This window comes from Molothrus ater, chromosome 11 (assembly GCF_012460135.2).
Source record: "Molothrus ater isolate BHLD 08-10-18 breed brown headed cowbird chromosome 11, BPBGC_Mater_1.1, whole genome shotgun sequence".
Classification (NCBI taxonomy): Eukaryota; Metazoa; Chordata; class Aves; order Passeriformes; family Icteridae; genus Molothrus; species Molothrus ater.
In genome coordinates, this window is record NC_050488.2 from 3,153,490 (window position 1) to 3,168,130 (window position 14,641).

Below are 14,641 nucleotides of genomic sequence, written 5' to 3' on the forward strand. Positions count from 1 at the left end.
TGTGGGTGTGAATTAAGGATCTTTTATTACATTTCTTGACCACCTCAATGATTCATTCCAGTTTTCTGTTTCCTGCCCATCACAGATTAACAATAATGTCAAAACCCTTTTCAGGACATTTTTCTGTGGTTGTTAACAGGATTCTGTGTCAAGATGTCCCAGCAAACAGGCTGTACCTGTTCTCTTTCATCTCTGGGCTTTGGACAGATATCATTAACACAGACTTCCAAAAACGCCCTGACACTTCACCAGCCCTTCAGGGGCTCCAGCTCAGCAAATCAAAGGGATCCCTGGCACTAATTAACAAATGATCCATGGCACTAATTACCAAATGATCCCTGGCACTAATTACCAAGGGATCCATGGCACTAATTACCAAGGGATCCATGGCACTAATTGCCAAATGATCCCTGGCACTAATTACCAAATGATCCATGGCACTAATTACCAAATGATCCCTGGCACTAATTACCAAATGATCCATAGTACTAATTACCAAGGGATCCCTGGCACAAATTACCAAATGATCCATGGCACTAATTACCAAGGGATTCCTGGCACTAATTACCACGAGACCCATGGCACTAATTACCAAATGATCCATGGCACTAATTACCACGTGATCCCTGGCACAAATTACCAAATGATCCATGGCACTAATTACCAAGGGATCCATGGCACTAATTACCACATGATCCCTGGCACTAATTACCAAGTGACCCATGGCACTAATCATCCCGTGAGGAGCAGTGCAGCACAGCAAAGGACAGCACCTGTGCAGTCAGAAAATGAATATCAGGGAATCACAGAATAATTAAGGCTGGAAAAGACCAACCCTAAACCCAGCTCTGCCAAAGGCACCACTGTCCCCAGGTGCCACATCCACGTGTCCTGTGAATGCTCCCAGGGATGGTGATTAAACCACTGCCCTGGGAGCCTCTTCCTGTGCCTCAGCACCTTCCCAGGGCAGAAATTTTTCCCAATATCCAACCCAAACCTGCTGCAACCCAAGGCCACCTCCTCTTATCCATCCTGTCCCTTGTTCCCTGGGGCAGAGCCTGACCCACCTGCCAGATCATTTCAGACAGCAATAATGTCCTCCTTGAGCCTCCCCTTCTCCAGGCTGGACATTCCTTTTGTTCCTTTTTGTTCCTTTTGTTCCTTTTTGTTCCTTTTGTTCCTTTTAGAGACATTTTTCCCAATATCCAACCCAAACCTGCTGGAACCCGAGGCCACCTCCTCTCATGCAGTCCCTTGTTCCCTGGGGGCAGAGCCTGACCCCTCCTGCCAGATTATTTTAGAGCAATAATGTCCTCCCTGAGCCTCCTTTTCTCCAGGCTGGACATCCCCAGATCCCTCAGAAATTCATCTTAAACCCCTCAGACTGATCAGAGCTTTAAATGCACTCAGCAGCCTCTGCAGGACTCAGGTCTAAGTTTTGTATGTAAAGGTTTAATTAAATGCTCAAAAGCAGGAAATATCTGGGGCTTGGAATGGAATGTAACTAATTTTTCTAAATGGAACTTTTGGAGAACATTACAGGTGAAGGCAATAAGCACAATCACAGGGAAAAGAGAAAAAAAATCACAAGCAAAAGAGCAAAACAAGAAATGATGCCCTCTTTTGCACATATTCAACCCCAAATTCTGCTTCTTGTGGTACCTACAGCAGCAGAGCTGTTCCTTTGAGAAAATAAAAACTTCTCTGCTTTGCTCTGGTGCTTGTAGCTTTTCCAGTGGGGTTGTGTAGAAAGTGGAAGATTTTAATGAATAATGAGGAGGCAAGGACAGTATCAGAGCCCTTTGTCCTTTTATGTTTATACTCAACAGCTACAAATGCTGCCAGGTCATTTCTCAGGGTTTCCAACAGTGAGCTGCAAAGTGAGCAGTGTCCTTCTGGAGAGAGCTGCAGTGCATTCCCAGTGATAAATCAGATGAGAAGAATCCTGTGCACCCATGAATCTGCTATTTTTTTGACTCACAGGAGTATTTAATACAGCATCTTAGCTCGTGTTTCTGCAGAGAGAGGAGCCACATCAGAGCTTTACTCCTGTGGCACAGCAAACCCTCCCAGCAGAGCTCTCTGGGCTGTGGGGAGCAGATTCTGCAGGGTGGAAAGGGGTAAAAAGTGTCTGACAGAGCCCCAGTATTATCCAAGGCTTGATGAGAGCCTGCAAATTTAATTATGATCTGAAAAGCCAAGCAAATTTATTTTAGACCCTCTTGGTTCTGGGGCTAAAGCATCCCTGCTCCCAGCTCTCTGTATTTCAAATATAAAATACTGAGAGGCAGCTTAAATTCAGCACCTTCTAACATCAGCAGGAAGTGGAAATTCAGGGAACTGAGCACAAAGAGAAGGGAAGGATCAAAATATTCAGAAGTCAGAATCTGACAGAATAATATTCAGTGATTATGGCATGTAGAGGAGTTCCAGGAAATGTTGAAGAAAGGATTCCTGTGAGATTTTTCTCTCTTGCAGCTGGTTCTGTACAATGAGAAGGATTTCTCATCGCTTATTAACCAGTAACTAGTGCAGAAGTAAAAATCACTGAGCAAGAACTATTTGAATTTAGCTCTGGCAAAAGAATATTTGCATTATTTTAACAAGAACCCATTGAAAAAGACCCAAAATATATGAGAATTCAGTGTTCATACAATCAGTGTGATATTCTAATATTCAGTAAAATCCTGGAGGGAGAATATTGTAACACTTCCCATCAGAAAATGCTGCCTTGGTGTTGAGTCATACATTACAAAAGCTCATCCACAGTTTAATTAATGTGCTGCAGGTGGGGTAAAATGTTCTGATATCAATAAATTAAAAATGATAGAAAGACTGTGGGGGTTTTAATACTTTTGATTCAGCTTCTCCTCATCTACGGCACAAAATCCTTTAGGACCTCAGTGCTGGTTTGCTCTCATTCCCACTCAGGTGATCCAGGCAGGAAAGCTGGATTGTTTTTTAACTTGAGTCTATTAATTTAGATTATTAGTACAGAAGTCTTTTCAAATCAGTAATTGGAGACACTCAAACCCATGCTCTGTAGTGACACAGATGATACAAAAAAAATAAGCTTTGATTTGGGCTGGATAACAGAAATGTAACAAGGTAATAAAAACGAAATCATTTTTAAACAAAATTAAATATTGTACTGAAGCAACATGTAGGGAACAATTGATTAATGGAGGGAAATTAAGAATTGGAAGAGGTTTTACCAAGACATGAGCAATCCCTTAAAAACCTTAAAGGTTTTTAAGAAGCAGCCAAACACCAAGACAACAGTTCCAAGTTCAGTGCTGAACCTTCTTGGACCAAGAAGTTTCACCAGAGACATCCCAAGGTCCCTCCCAACTTTTCCATTTTTATAACTCCACGTCCCTGCCAGAGTTTCAGACCAGGGGTATCAGCACAGGACAGGGATGTGTTGATGCACCCAAAAATTAACCAAAAGCAGGAAAGAAAACTTAAAATGTTTTTTGTAACTTTGAGTCCAGCAGGCTCCACCCTTCAAAAGGAATTGGGCAGAAGTTGCAGAGAGACACAACTGAGCTCAGTGGAAGGCTTTGTTTGCAAAAATTCCCATGAAAATAAAAAATAAAAAGGAAAATATTTGGGGTACTGCCTTCAGCAATTTAGGAAAAGTACATTGGCAGCTACTGGTGTGGCTCTTTCAAAGCTTAAAGCACGAGGACATTGAGTTAAATTAATAAATGGATAATCAAGATCCATAAAAGAACAAGTTCCCTTCTTCCTCAAGATTTCATTAATGAGATAGGAAGATAAAAAAAAGTTAGGGAGACTCAGCAGCTCTGTGTACAATATAGAAAAACTCAGAATTGTTAGAAACAGAAATCAAAAGTATTTTGTAAAAATCAGATACTAAACCGAATCTAATGATCAGACACTGGAATGATAATTTAAATGTGAAAAAAAATTAACTTTCTTCAGTCTTCCAGATAGTTCTTACCTCATCTTTGGAAGCATTAGATCTCAGGTACTGAAAGGTCCTCTCCATGAGGTGGAGATCAGATATTAACAAGCAAGTTTCAAAATACACATCAAATTAACTGCACAGGCAAATTTTTCTCCTGATTTTGAGTTTCTCATTGCAGGATCCTACATTTTGCACATTTGCAACGTTTAAAATGTGAAAGCTAGCACACAAATACCTTCAGATCTAAGACTGGATAATTCAGGGCAAGAAAATCTTGAATAATTAAGGACAAGGACCCCTGAAAGGGCACAAATCTATTTCACCTGAAAGCTGCCAGAACCACCTGGATTTATTTTGCTATTTCATAGCTGTTGGAAGGGAAAATGGGAATGCTTTGTGAGAAAGTGATGGATTTCAAGAACAGTAATGGAAAAGTTTGGAACATCCTGTTAACAGTGTAATAGGCACTTCCTCTGGAGTTAAACTTGATGTTAGTCTTAATATATTTAATATCCTGAAATATTAAATATTCATGATCTGTGGTAGTGCTGGTTGGAGAATGATGGGGTTATTTTATAACAGCTTTTAAGGCTTGGATTCTTTTTCCACCGTGCATTAGAATGCAGAGTAAAAAAGAGGAAAATGGTGAACCAACCTCCTGAATATTTCACAGAGCACAAGAGTGTGCAGAGGACACACCTTCTCCATCTCACCTCTGGTTCCCCTGTCCTTTTTCTCTCCACTATCCTGTCCCACACACAGCTCCCTTTGAAAAAGTTTCAAAGGTGATAAAACTTTAAGCAGTTTTTTGCTTTGAATAAATGTATTTTTTCGTTGAAATTATCCAATCCAATTAAAGTATGTCATAAATTTAACAGACTGTTATATCATTATCATAAAAAACCCAGAAATCAATTTTAAATGTTTCCTGGAAATGAGCATATAATCAATTCAATTTAGTGGGAAGGCTTATGGATGAGCTTAAATATGAATTTTAGAAATGGCATTAGATTTGAAATGGAAACTTCAGCTGAGAAATCTATTACATCATTTATATTTCAGAATTTATATTTAATCCATTTATAGCATCCCCAACACCTGAGTGCTGCCTTTGTTTTTAAACTGGGAATTTTGCTGCTCTGGGAAGACAGTGCCACAGCTCAGATTTCCAGAGATTAGGCTGGAAAAAGTGGCAAGTGGAAGAATATTGAATAAACAGTGCATTAAAAAAAATTAAAAATAGTAAATGTATGCCCAGGGGGAAAACCTGCCCTGCAGAAACAGAGCTGGAAAAAGGAATTATCAATATTATATCATATCGATTATCAATATGATATTGAATTATCAATAGCAATATTGGCTAGGACAGATCCTTCCCGAGAGTCAGGGACTCTGTGGAAGGGCAGGTTCATGGGTACCACAGGGTGTCCTGAGAAATGTGGGAATTCACCAGTCCTAAGGAATTCCTCAGGATTCTGGAAACAGAACAGCTGCTCATGGCAAACTGATTTAAATGCTGCAAGTGTACCATGAGTCTGCCTCTTACAGAACACTGGGCTAAATGTTTTAAGCTTGAGACCTATAAAGCTGAATATTGGGCATGAATTCCCTTCCCTTTGCACCTCTGTTGCAAGGCTAGAAGTTATTTCTGCTTGTTGAAAAGTTTATTATCCCTTTCTTGTGCCCAAGACAGGCTGTTCTCTCCCAGGCTGACCTCATCAGAGAGGTGGTTATCCAAAATCACACTGAAATAAAATCAATTTATTCCACCTAGCTAAAGCTGAGGGTTTAGCCAAGCCATCAGAAAAAGAAAAAAAGAAAAGGTCAGATAGGTTATCCACCTCCAAAGCACAAGATCTGCTTCTGGGGAAATGGTATAAACTGAAAGAATGGAAGAACAATAAAATCCTAGAGGTAAACTCCAGAAATGTGAAATAAATCCTTTCTAAAGTCACTTCAGTTGTGTCCGAGCCCAGGGCTGCTCCCACTGCTCTGCCTGTGAGTGCCTCTGGGCCAGCCTCGCGTGCGTGCACACACCTGCAGCCACAGAGCGTTCCCTGCCCCCTGGGGCAGATTAAACCATGCTAGAATAATTTCCATCCTCAGAGATTCCTTCTGATGGAGAAAAAACCCAGTTCTGCTCAGTTTCATTTCTTCCTCTCAGCTGCAGCCCCTCAGGAAACTCCAAAGTGCTCGTGCACCTCCCTGAGCCCACGTCAAAGGCGTGAGGCCATTCATCTTGTCACTCCCTTGGATCACTTTGGCTTCTCCAGATTCCTCTTTTTAGGATGTTTCCCCTGCCTCTAAACTATTCATTTTCATCCTGATGCCTCAGGTTTTAGCTTTTATATTTTCAGGTTCTGTGCTGCTTTAGTGTGTGGGTCTGGGTTCACATCAGGGGATGCTGAGCTCTGTGCACAGAGCAGGGACACAAAACAATTCCTGCTCCAGCTGGGCACCAAGGACAAATGATCCAAATCTCAGCCCAAGAGCACAAACACCGTGGGCTGGAGAGAGAAAAACAAGGATGGGACTGCAGGGGCTAAAGCTGGAATGGGACAATGAACTGCAAGATGCAAATGGAGCAGAACTGATCACAGGGAGAGACCCCGTGCCTGGCTGTGCATTTTGGGGCCATTTTGGTTCTTCTTGGGTTCATTTTATGACCATTTTGGTTCATCTTGGGTTCATTTTGTGACCATTTTGGTTCTTCTTGGGTTCATTTTGTGACCATTTTGGTTCACCTTGGGTTCATTTTATGACCATTTTGGTCCACCTTGGGTTCATTTTATGACCATTTTAGTCCACCTTGGGTTCATTTTGGGGCCATTTTGGTTCATTTTGGGTGCAGCCCTGGCTGGGCTCTTGTGCTGCCCAAGGTGCATCCATTGAGGAGATGCTTTGAATAAATCCCTGCTTTATTTTAGCTCTGCCCAACCTCTGTTCCAGGGCAGCCTTCCCAAGGCATCACTCCCTGCCCCTCTCAGGGTCTCTCAGCAGTGATTTTCCCTGCACTGATGAAGGTGGGGCTGCAGGAATCTCTCTCTGTGTGTGTGTGTGTGGAAATTCTTCTCATGCATGTGGAAATTTCTTGGGAAATGCAGCAGCAGCTTGAGTGGCACAGTTGGCAAACACACCCAGAATCAGCAACTGGCAATAGCCAAAATGTTGCTGTATCAAGGATGTGTGCAGTTGGCACAGCTGAAAAATTTCACTCTGGTGTTTTTTCAATTTCAAAACTCCACTACGTGTCAAATATTTCATTTATAAACAGAGGTCACTAAAACAGAGATAAAAATATCCTCACCCACAACCCAAACTACATAGGAAACAATTGAAAATCAGATATTTCAATGCAGCAATTTTGTTCCTGGTTTCCTTTGGTTCCAACATAAGAAACCAGTGAATTTTTTAGATCCTCCCTCCAGATCTGTGTCTCTTTTCCTCTCTCAGTGTAGCTGATTATTCCCAGATTCTACTCAGAGCTGTGGCTGACACCACTCCAGGAGCAGCTTCTCCCTCACCCCATGGCTCCCTGCTCCCAGGATTGAGTGGAATTCACTCAAAAAGTGCTAAATATTTTTATTTTTCCCCATAATATTCCTGTCCTGGTCCCTCTCTGAGTGCTTTCATTATTTCTGCTCTTGGTGTTCAATCTGTATTTTTAAATTCTCTTTTTATGTGCATTAAAACTCTCAGTGACTCTCTTGTGGGACTGAGTTTTGAATCCTGAGAGTTTGGGGCAAAATCCAAATTTTGCAGAATTTTTGCACAGAAATCAACACAATCTGGTTTCTTTCCAATAAATCTCATTGCTAAATTAACAACAAGAAAACAAAACCACCCAGCCTCACCTAAGAGAATTAGAGAAAAAGCAAATAACGAAACCAAAAGGAACAAAAAACTGCAAACAACTCTTAATTACAATTAATTACAGATCTTCACACATGTGAAATTCTCCTGTTCTGGTGGAAATAAATATTTCAGGCTCACCTTTCCAGTGGATTTGGTGCCTTTCCAGATGCAGAAATAGCAAATAGTCCAAGCAGCCAGGAGGCACAGGGCGAGCTCCCAGCGCAGGTTCCCAATGTGCTCAATCCCATCGGAAATTGCCAGCACCCTCCGTCTTCCATGGGGAAAAAAGAGGGGGAAAAAATCAGAATATTGAGCAAAAACAGCACCACATGGGAAATACTGGGATAGAAGTGAATTATTTACAAAAAAAAAATTAGAATATTGAGCTAAAACAGCACTACATGGGAAATACTGGGATAGAAGTGAATTATTTACAAAAAAAAAATTAGAATATTGAGCTAAAACAGCACTACATGGGAAATACTGGAATAGAAGTGAATTATTACAAAAAAAAAATTAGAATATTGAGCTAAAATGGTGCTACATGTGAAATGCTGGGATAAAAAGCTAATTAATTGCAAAAAAAAAAAAATTAAGATATTGAGCTAAAACAGCACTACATGGGAAATACTGGGATAAAACTGAATTCACTACCAAAAAAAGATTATAATATTGAAGAAAACAACATTGTATATGGAATACTGGGATAAAACTGAATTAATTACGAAAAAATTAGAATATTGAGCTAAAATGGCTCTACATGTGAAATACTGGGATAAAAGTGAATTAATTTAAACAAAAAGAGATTATAATATTGAAGAAAACAGCATTACATATGAAAAACCAGGATAAAACTGAATTAATTACAAACAAATTAGAATATTGAGCTAAAACAGTGCTACATGTGAAATGCTGGGATAAAGCTGCATTCATTACAAAATAAAGATGATAATAGCAAAGAAAATAACATTGCATATGGAATACTGGGAAAAAACTGAATTAATTACAAAAAAAATAATATTAAGCAAAAACGGCTCTACATGGGAAATACTGGGATAAAAGTGAATTAATTACCAAAAAAATTGTAATATTGAGCTAAAACAGTGCTACGTGTGAAATGCTGGGATAAAAGTGAATTAATTACAAAAAAAAGATGATAATAGAGAAGAAAACAACATTATATATGGAATACAGGGATAAAACTGAATTATTTACAAAAAATATTAATATTGCACTAAAACAGCACTACATGGGAAATACTGGGATTAAAGTGAATTAATTACAAAAAAATTCTAATATTGAGCTAAAATAGCACTACATGTGAAATGCTGGGATAAAACTGAATTAATTACAAAATAAAAGAGATTATAATATTGAAGAAAACAACATTGCATATGGAATACTGGGATAAAAGTGAATTAATTACAAAAATACATTAGAAAAACGGCGCTACATGTGAAATACTGGGATAAAATGAAATTAATTACAAAAAAAGAAGATTATAATATTGAAGAAAATGGCATTGCATATGAAAAACCAAGATAAAATTGAAATAATTACAAAATTTAGAATATTGAGGTAACACAGCACTATGTGTGAAATGCTGGGATAAAACTGAATTAATTACAAAAAAAAAGATGATAACATTTGAGGAAAAGCAGCATTACTTGTGAAACAATGGGTTAAAATTGAATTAATTTGATTAAATGACTCCTCTTTACTCACTACTGAAAATACCCTGTGCTACAGTAGAAAGAGAGATAAAAACAGAATATTCCAGGTATTTTGTATCTGGTTATAAATGAACAAATGTTTCACTTTTTCAAGTCAGTGACAAAATTTTAATTTTAGAACAACTTTTCTTTAAAGTCAAAGAAAAAGAAATTATTTTTATTAGTTACCAACATATATGAGCTAAAAATAAAACAATTCCTAAATAAATGGTTTTTCAATTTGATTTCTTTTCCTGAAAAACATTTCTAACCTTTATTTTTACCTGTTATCCTTAAATTTCATCAATTTCCTTTTGTAATTGGAACTATAACATTAAAATATTTCTTTTCTAAACCTCAACATTTTGAAGCAACTTCAAGCAACAAATGCGCACATAAAGACATTCACATAAAAGTTTTTTAACACTCAACCTGAAATAAACCATCCTGAGAAGAAACTTCTTTAAAATCTATATTTCAAGTTAATAAATAAGTTATTAAATTAATAAAGTTATAAGTTAATAAATAAATATAAATTACAAATTATTACAACCTCAGACTTGTATTCCTCTCCCTCCGCATTGTGAGTGAAAAGAAATTAATTGATTTCCACGAGTTTCAGTTGATTATATAATTAGTGTCTACATAGGAATACACATAATTTAATTACAATTTAGTAGAAAGGTTAAGTATTAAATCAAACCAAGCAAACCACGGTTAAATATGTTAAAGAATTCTTCCTGTTGTATTTGGTTGAGTTATTGTCTGAGTCAATAAATTTAGGGATATAAAGTCTGATCCTGTAATTCCAGCTAATAAAATATAACAGTTAAATGATATAGAATATATTTATATGAAAAATATAATATTTATAGCAGATAGAAATATTTAAATGAAATAAAAGGAAATTTTAAAAGTAAAAAAAAGGAGGATTCTGTGAAGAGAAATTCCTGGAGTGATAGAGTGGGAGGCTGGAGATGCCAAGAGGGAAAATGGAAATATCGAAGCAGCGCCTGGGCAGGTTCCACACCTCCAGAGCTGCAAAGGCCGCTCCTGATGGAGGCAGCCACTCATAAAATATGAGTTTCAAATTCCCTCTTTAGCTGGGGAATGACAGAATTAACAGGGTAAACAAAACCCACAATTAAACCCAAAATCACAGATTTTATCTCCGTAATTCCCAATCAATAAAGACAGATCCTCCCACTCAAAAATGAAAGGGGCAGGAAGTCAACAGAAACTTTTTGAGAATTATTTGCTTAAATTAAAATTGCTGCCACCTCATCCACATCTCCTCCCCATCCAGGAGCTGGTTTTACTCTGCAAATCTTTATTTTTTCAATCTTTATTCTTCAAATCTTTATTCTTCAAATCTTTATTCTTTAAATCTTAATTCTTCTAAACTTTATGATTCAAATCTTGGTGATTCAAGTCTTTATGATTCGACTCTTGACCAGCTAATTTGGGGGAGAAGTGATCCAGCAAGGAGCACCCTCAGTTAGCCAAGACCTGCAAAGTGCCTGAAGTTCTCTCATCAAAATGCACCCAAATGAAGAGAGGTGGCTTTTAATGAGGGGTTATTTTAATCAAGAAGAGGAAGGACATAATTGATACCTGCACACAACATCACTGAGACATAATTACACCGAGAGGTGATGAAATACATCGTTAAAATTCAAATTCTTCTAAGCTTTTTGACAGATGAAGGTGGAATTTTACCTAGGATGGAGTCCACCCTCCTTACAAATCCTCATCAAATCCCAAATGAAGTCCTTGAATTCTTAGATCACTCAGAAGAAGAATTAATTGCAAGAGAACCAGGACAAAAATTGGCATAATATGATCAGAAAAGGAATAAATAATGTTGGGCAATAAATACTAAAAGGCCTTTTCAAGCAGTACATTTTTAAGATGAAATCTGAAAGAAAATATTTATGGTGGGGCCACAATAATAGTGAAATGGAAACATTTTTCATTTAGCTATATTTTCACTGTGAACTAATAATGAAAAAAACCCCTTATGTTTTAATCAAAACACGCTTTTTATGGCTATTTGGATTTATTTCTGTACACGTGAACATAAACATGAGTAAGGTTCCTTTCCCACAATGGGTGTGCAAGTCACTTCAATTCCTGCACTGTTCTTCCCTATCTGCAAAGCAACTTCATAAATAAATGTTCTCTCTCTCCTGCTTGAAATATTTCACCCACCAAAAGATTGCGTTATCATTTTTAATAAAGGCTTAAGGTGAAGATTGTTAAAAGCAATCAATTCCTGGGGGCAGAACGAGCTCAGAGTTTTCTGGATGCTCTCAAGTCCCAAAGAGCAGAGACATCTCCTTCACCCTGGCCAGATACTTTTGTAAAGTGTCACAATGGCAAATTAATGGGATCACCACAATTAATTATCCCCGCGGGTCCTACTGAAAACAGACGCGTGGTGCCAATCAAGGGGAGCTGTCAGCACCATAATGAGGAGTTAATTACCCCAAAGTGCTGTCAAGGCTTTGGATTTCCTTTGTTCCGGCAGAACAAAGGGTTGGTGTTTCCCTCAGAAAGGGAGCAGCAACAAGTCCAGAAGTGATAATTAATCTGTAACATGGAATGTATGCAAAGAATGGATCCGAGGAGGGGAAATCCCTCACAGCTCTCCCTAAAGCCAGACCTAAATTCTGCTGCTGGAACCATCTCAACAGCAGCAGGGGATGAAGTTTTGATAGGAGGGAGAAATCAGAGCATTAAATTCTTCTCACAAAGCCTCAGTTCAGTCATATCTACCCCTATTCTTTTATTATTCGACTGAAATAATTAGAAAAGGGGAAGCATTTTGAAAATATATGGTTGCCCCCTGTGTCTGAGACATGAGGTTGATATTCAGGGGTCAGCAGTGCAGCTTCTACCTAAAACCTGCCATAAATCACTGAAAACAACAACAACAACAACAACAAAAAGATTGTGTAGCTTCTTCCAGTCCTTCCTCCTCTTCTCTTACAGCAAGAGCCCTGCACTGCTTTGTTCTCCTCAACTCTTAATGCACAGAACACAGAAACAAGCAGTAAAATCAGCAATGTGCTCCCCTCTGATCTGAAGGAGCAAATGTTTGAAAAGTTCTGTGGTGAGTCTACAGCTCAGCAGCTTTGCATCACACTTGGGTGAAAAGAAAGAAATAATTTTATCCTAAATTTTTATTAATTTTTTTCTTTAATTTAGGATTTGTTGAAGCTGAGCATCTTTAAAACCCTCTTAAGTCAAATGAGAAATAACAGATATTTCCTTGCAATGTTTGGACTCTTTCTCACTAGAATTCACTGCTGCCACTTCTTTATTTGAAGAAATTATGATCAACAACATTTCTTGACAGATAAAAGCCCAAGAACCTGGGAGACCAGAGTAGCTTGGTACAAGCCAGTTCAAGCAGAATTTGCTGGCAACAACTTCAGGCTGCGTGAAACTTTTCTGTGAGAAAGATTTCTCCTGCACTGAAGACACAAATCATTAATTACTGTTGGATCTCATTGAAAACAGCAAGTGATGAGAGTTTGAAAGTATTTATTGTAGGTATTGAGCTTGTTTTGCTGTTGTAGCTGTTTGAGGGGGGTGCTGTTTTGTTGTGTGAAAATATTCAGCACTTCAGCCCCTTGAACCCACCCAGAGCCTGGGAGAGAGGCCAAGGGATTGGTGGCACTTGAGCTTCTTGGGCAGAATATTGAGGGAAACACTCTCCACTGCCCTGGGGGGAGCCTGGAATCAAAGGTTAACTCAAACCAGGGCAAGGTTTTCATTCAGCTGTAGCAAATATTAATTCTCCCCAGCATATCTTGCTTGTAAGTAGAATATTAAACCCCAGGCAGAGTGGATTCGGGGTGTCTCACACTGTGCCTGAGGGTTTCATTGCCTCTGATCACACACATTTCAATTGGGTAAATGTTAGTGAAGGTTCTTACATTTCTTCCTGGAAATAAAACAGAATAAAAGTAGCAAAAGTTCCAGGAATCTAATGAATAAAAGATAAATTTGGGGGGAATAATAGGGCACATCTCCAAAGGGGGTTTGTCAGAAATGCTGAGGTCTGGTCACAAGGGTCTGTGCAGTTGGGCTGAACAAAATCATGACAAAATTATTACAGTGCAGATTAATTCCACTTAGACTAACAAATATTGTAAGCCTGGCTTAAATCTCACTTGAATGTAAATATAAATGTGGATTAAAAAGGAAATAAAAATGGATAGTTAGGAACTATCTAAATAGTTACAACTATATAAAGAAAAAATTCAGCATATTTTTATGCTACATAAAAGAATAAAATAATAAACCCAGGAAGAAATTAGACCTCATACAAGGACCTGGTGCTCCACATTGCCAAGGGTTACCTCTGTTCCCTCACTTCACATCACTGCACGTGCAAAATTTACCCAAAATTTACCCAGGTAAAATCCCACTGGGAGGTGATTTCAACAAGTACCTACTGAAAATGGGGCTAATTCGTTTGAGAAAGTACTAAAACACATTTCAATGAGTTTCAAGCCTGGCTTCAAACTCATCTGAATGTAAATATATGTGGATTAAAAAGGAAATAAAAATGGATAGTCAGGAGCTATCTAAATAGTTAGAACTATATAAAGAAAATTTTCAGCATATTTTCACTACACATAAAATAATAAAATAATAATCCCAGGAAGAAATTAGACCTCATACAAGGACCTGGTGCTCCCCATTGCCAAGGGTTACCTCTGTTCCCTCAATTCACATCACTGCACGTGCAAAATTTACACAAAATTTACCCAGTAAAATCCCACTGGGAGATGATTTCAACAAGAAATAACAAGATTGTTTTATCTACTGAAAATGGGACTAATTTGTTTGAGCAAGTACTAAAACACATTTCAATTTGGTGCATCAGTGCATGGAGAGGAAGAAGGGCTCCTCTGCTGGAATTGCTGGAGAGGGGATGGTTATGAGATAACTGAAAGCAACCTTTCCACCCAAATTGGAAAACAAACCTTCTGAAAGCTGACACACTATTTATTGCCTATGGGAACACTGGATTTTCCTGGGAAAGAATGTCTTTAATAAAGTTGGAGGAGCTGGAACAGGCTCTTGGACAGCAAGAGGATTAACAGCTGCCAACACAGTGTTGAAA

The 14,641-nt window shown here is 38.3% G+C and overlaps 1 protein-coding gene across 5 annotated transcripts in view; it reads right to left on the minus strand.

Moving 5' to 3' along the window:
• Window positions 1–14,641, minus strand: part of SLC6A11 (solute carrier family 6 member 11) — a 106,435-nt gene that overhangs the window by 72,740 nt on the left and 19,054 nt on the right. For all 5 annotated transcript variants that reach the window (XM_054516014.1, XM_054516016.1, XM_054516015.1 and 2 more), the window contains exon 6: window positions 7,928–8,060. In XM_054516014.1, the coding sequence (XP_054371989.1) occupies window positions 7,928–8,060 (133 nt within the window). The remainder of the gene's footprint in view (window positions 1–7,927; window positions 8,061–14,641) is intronic.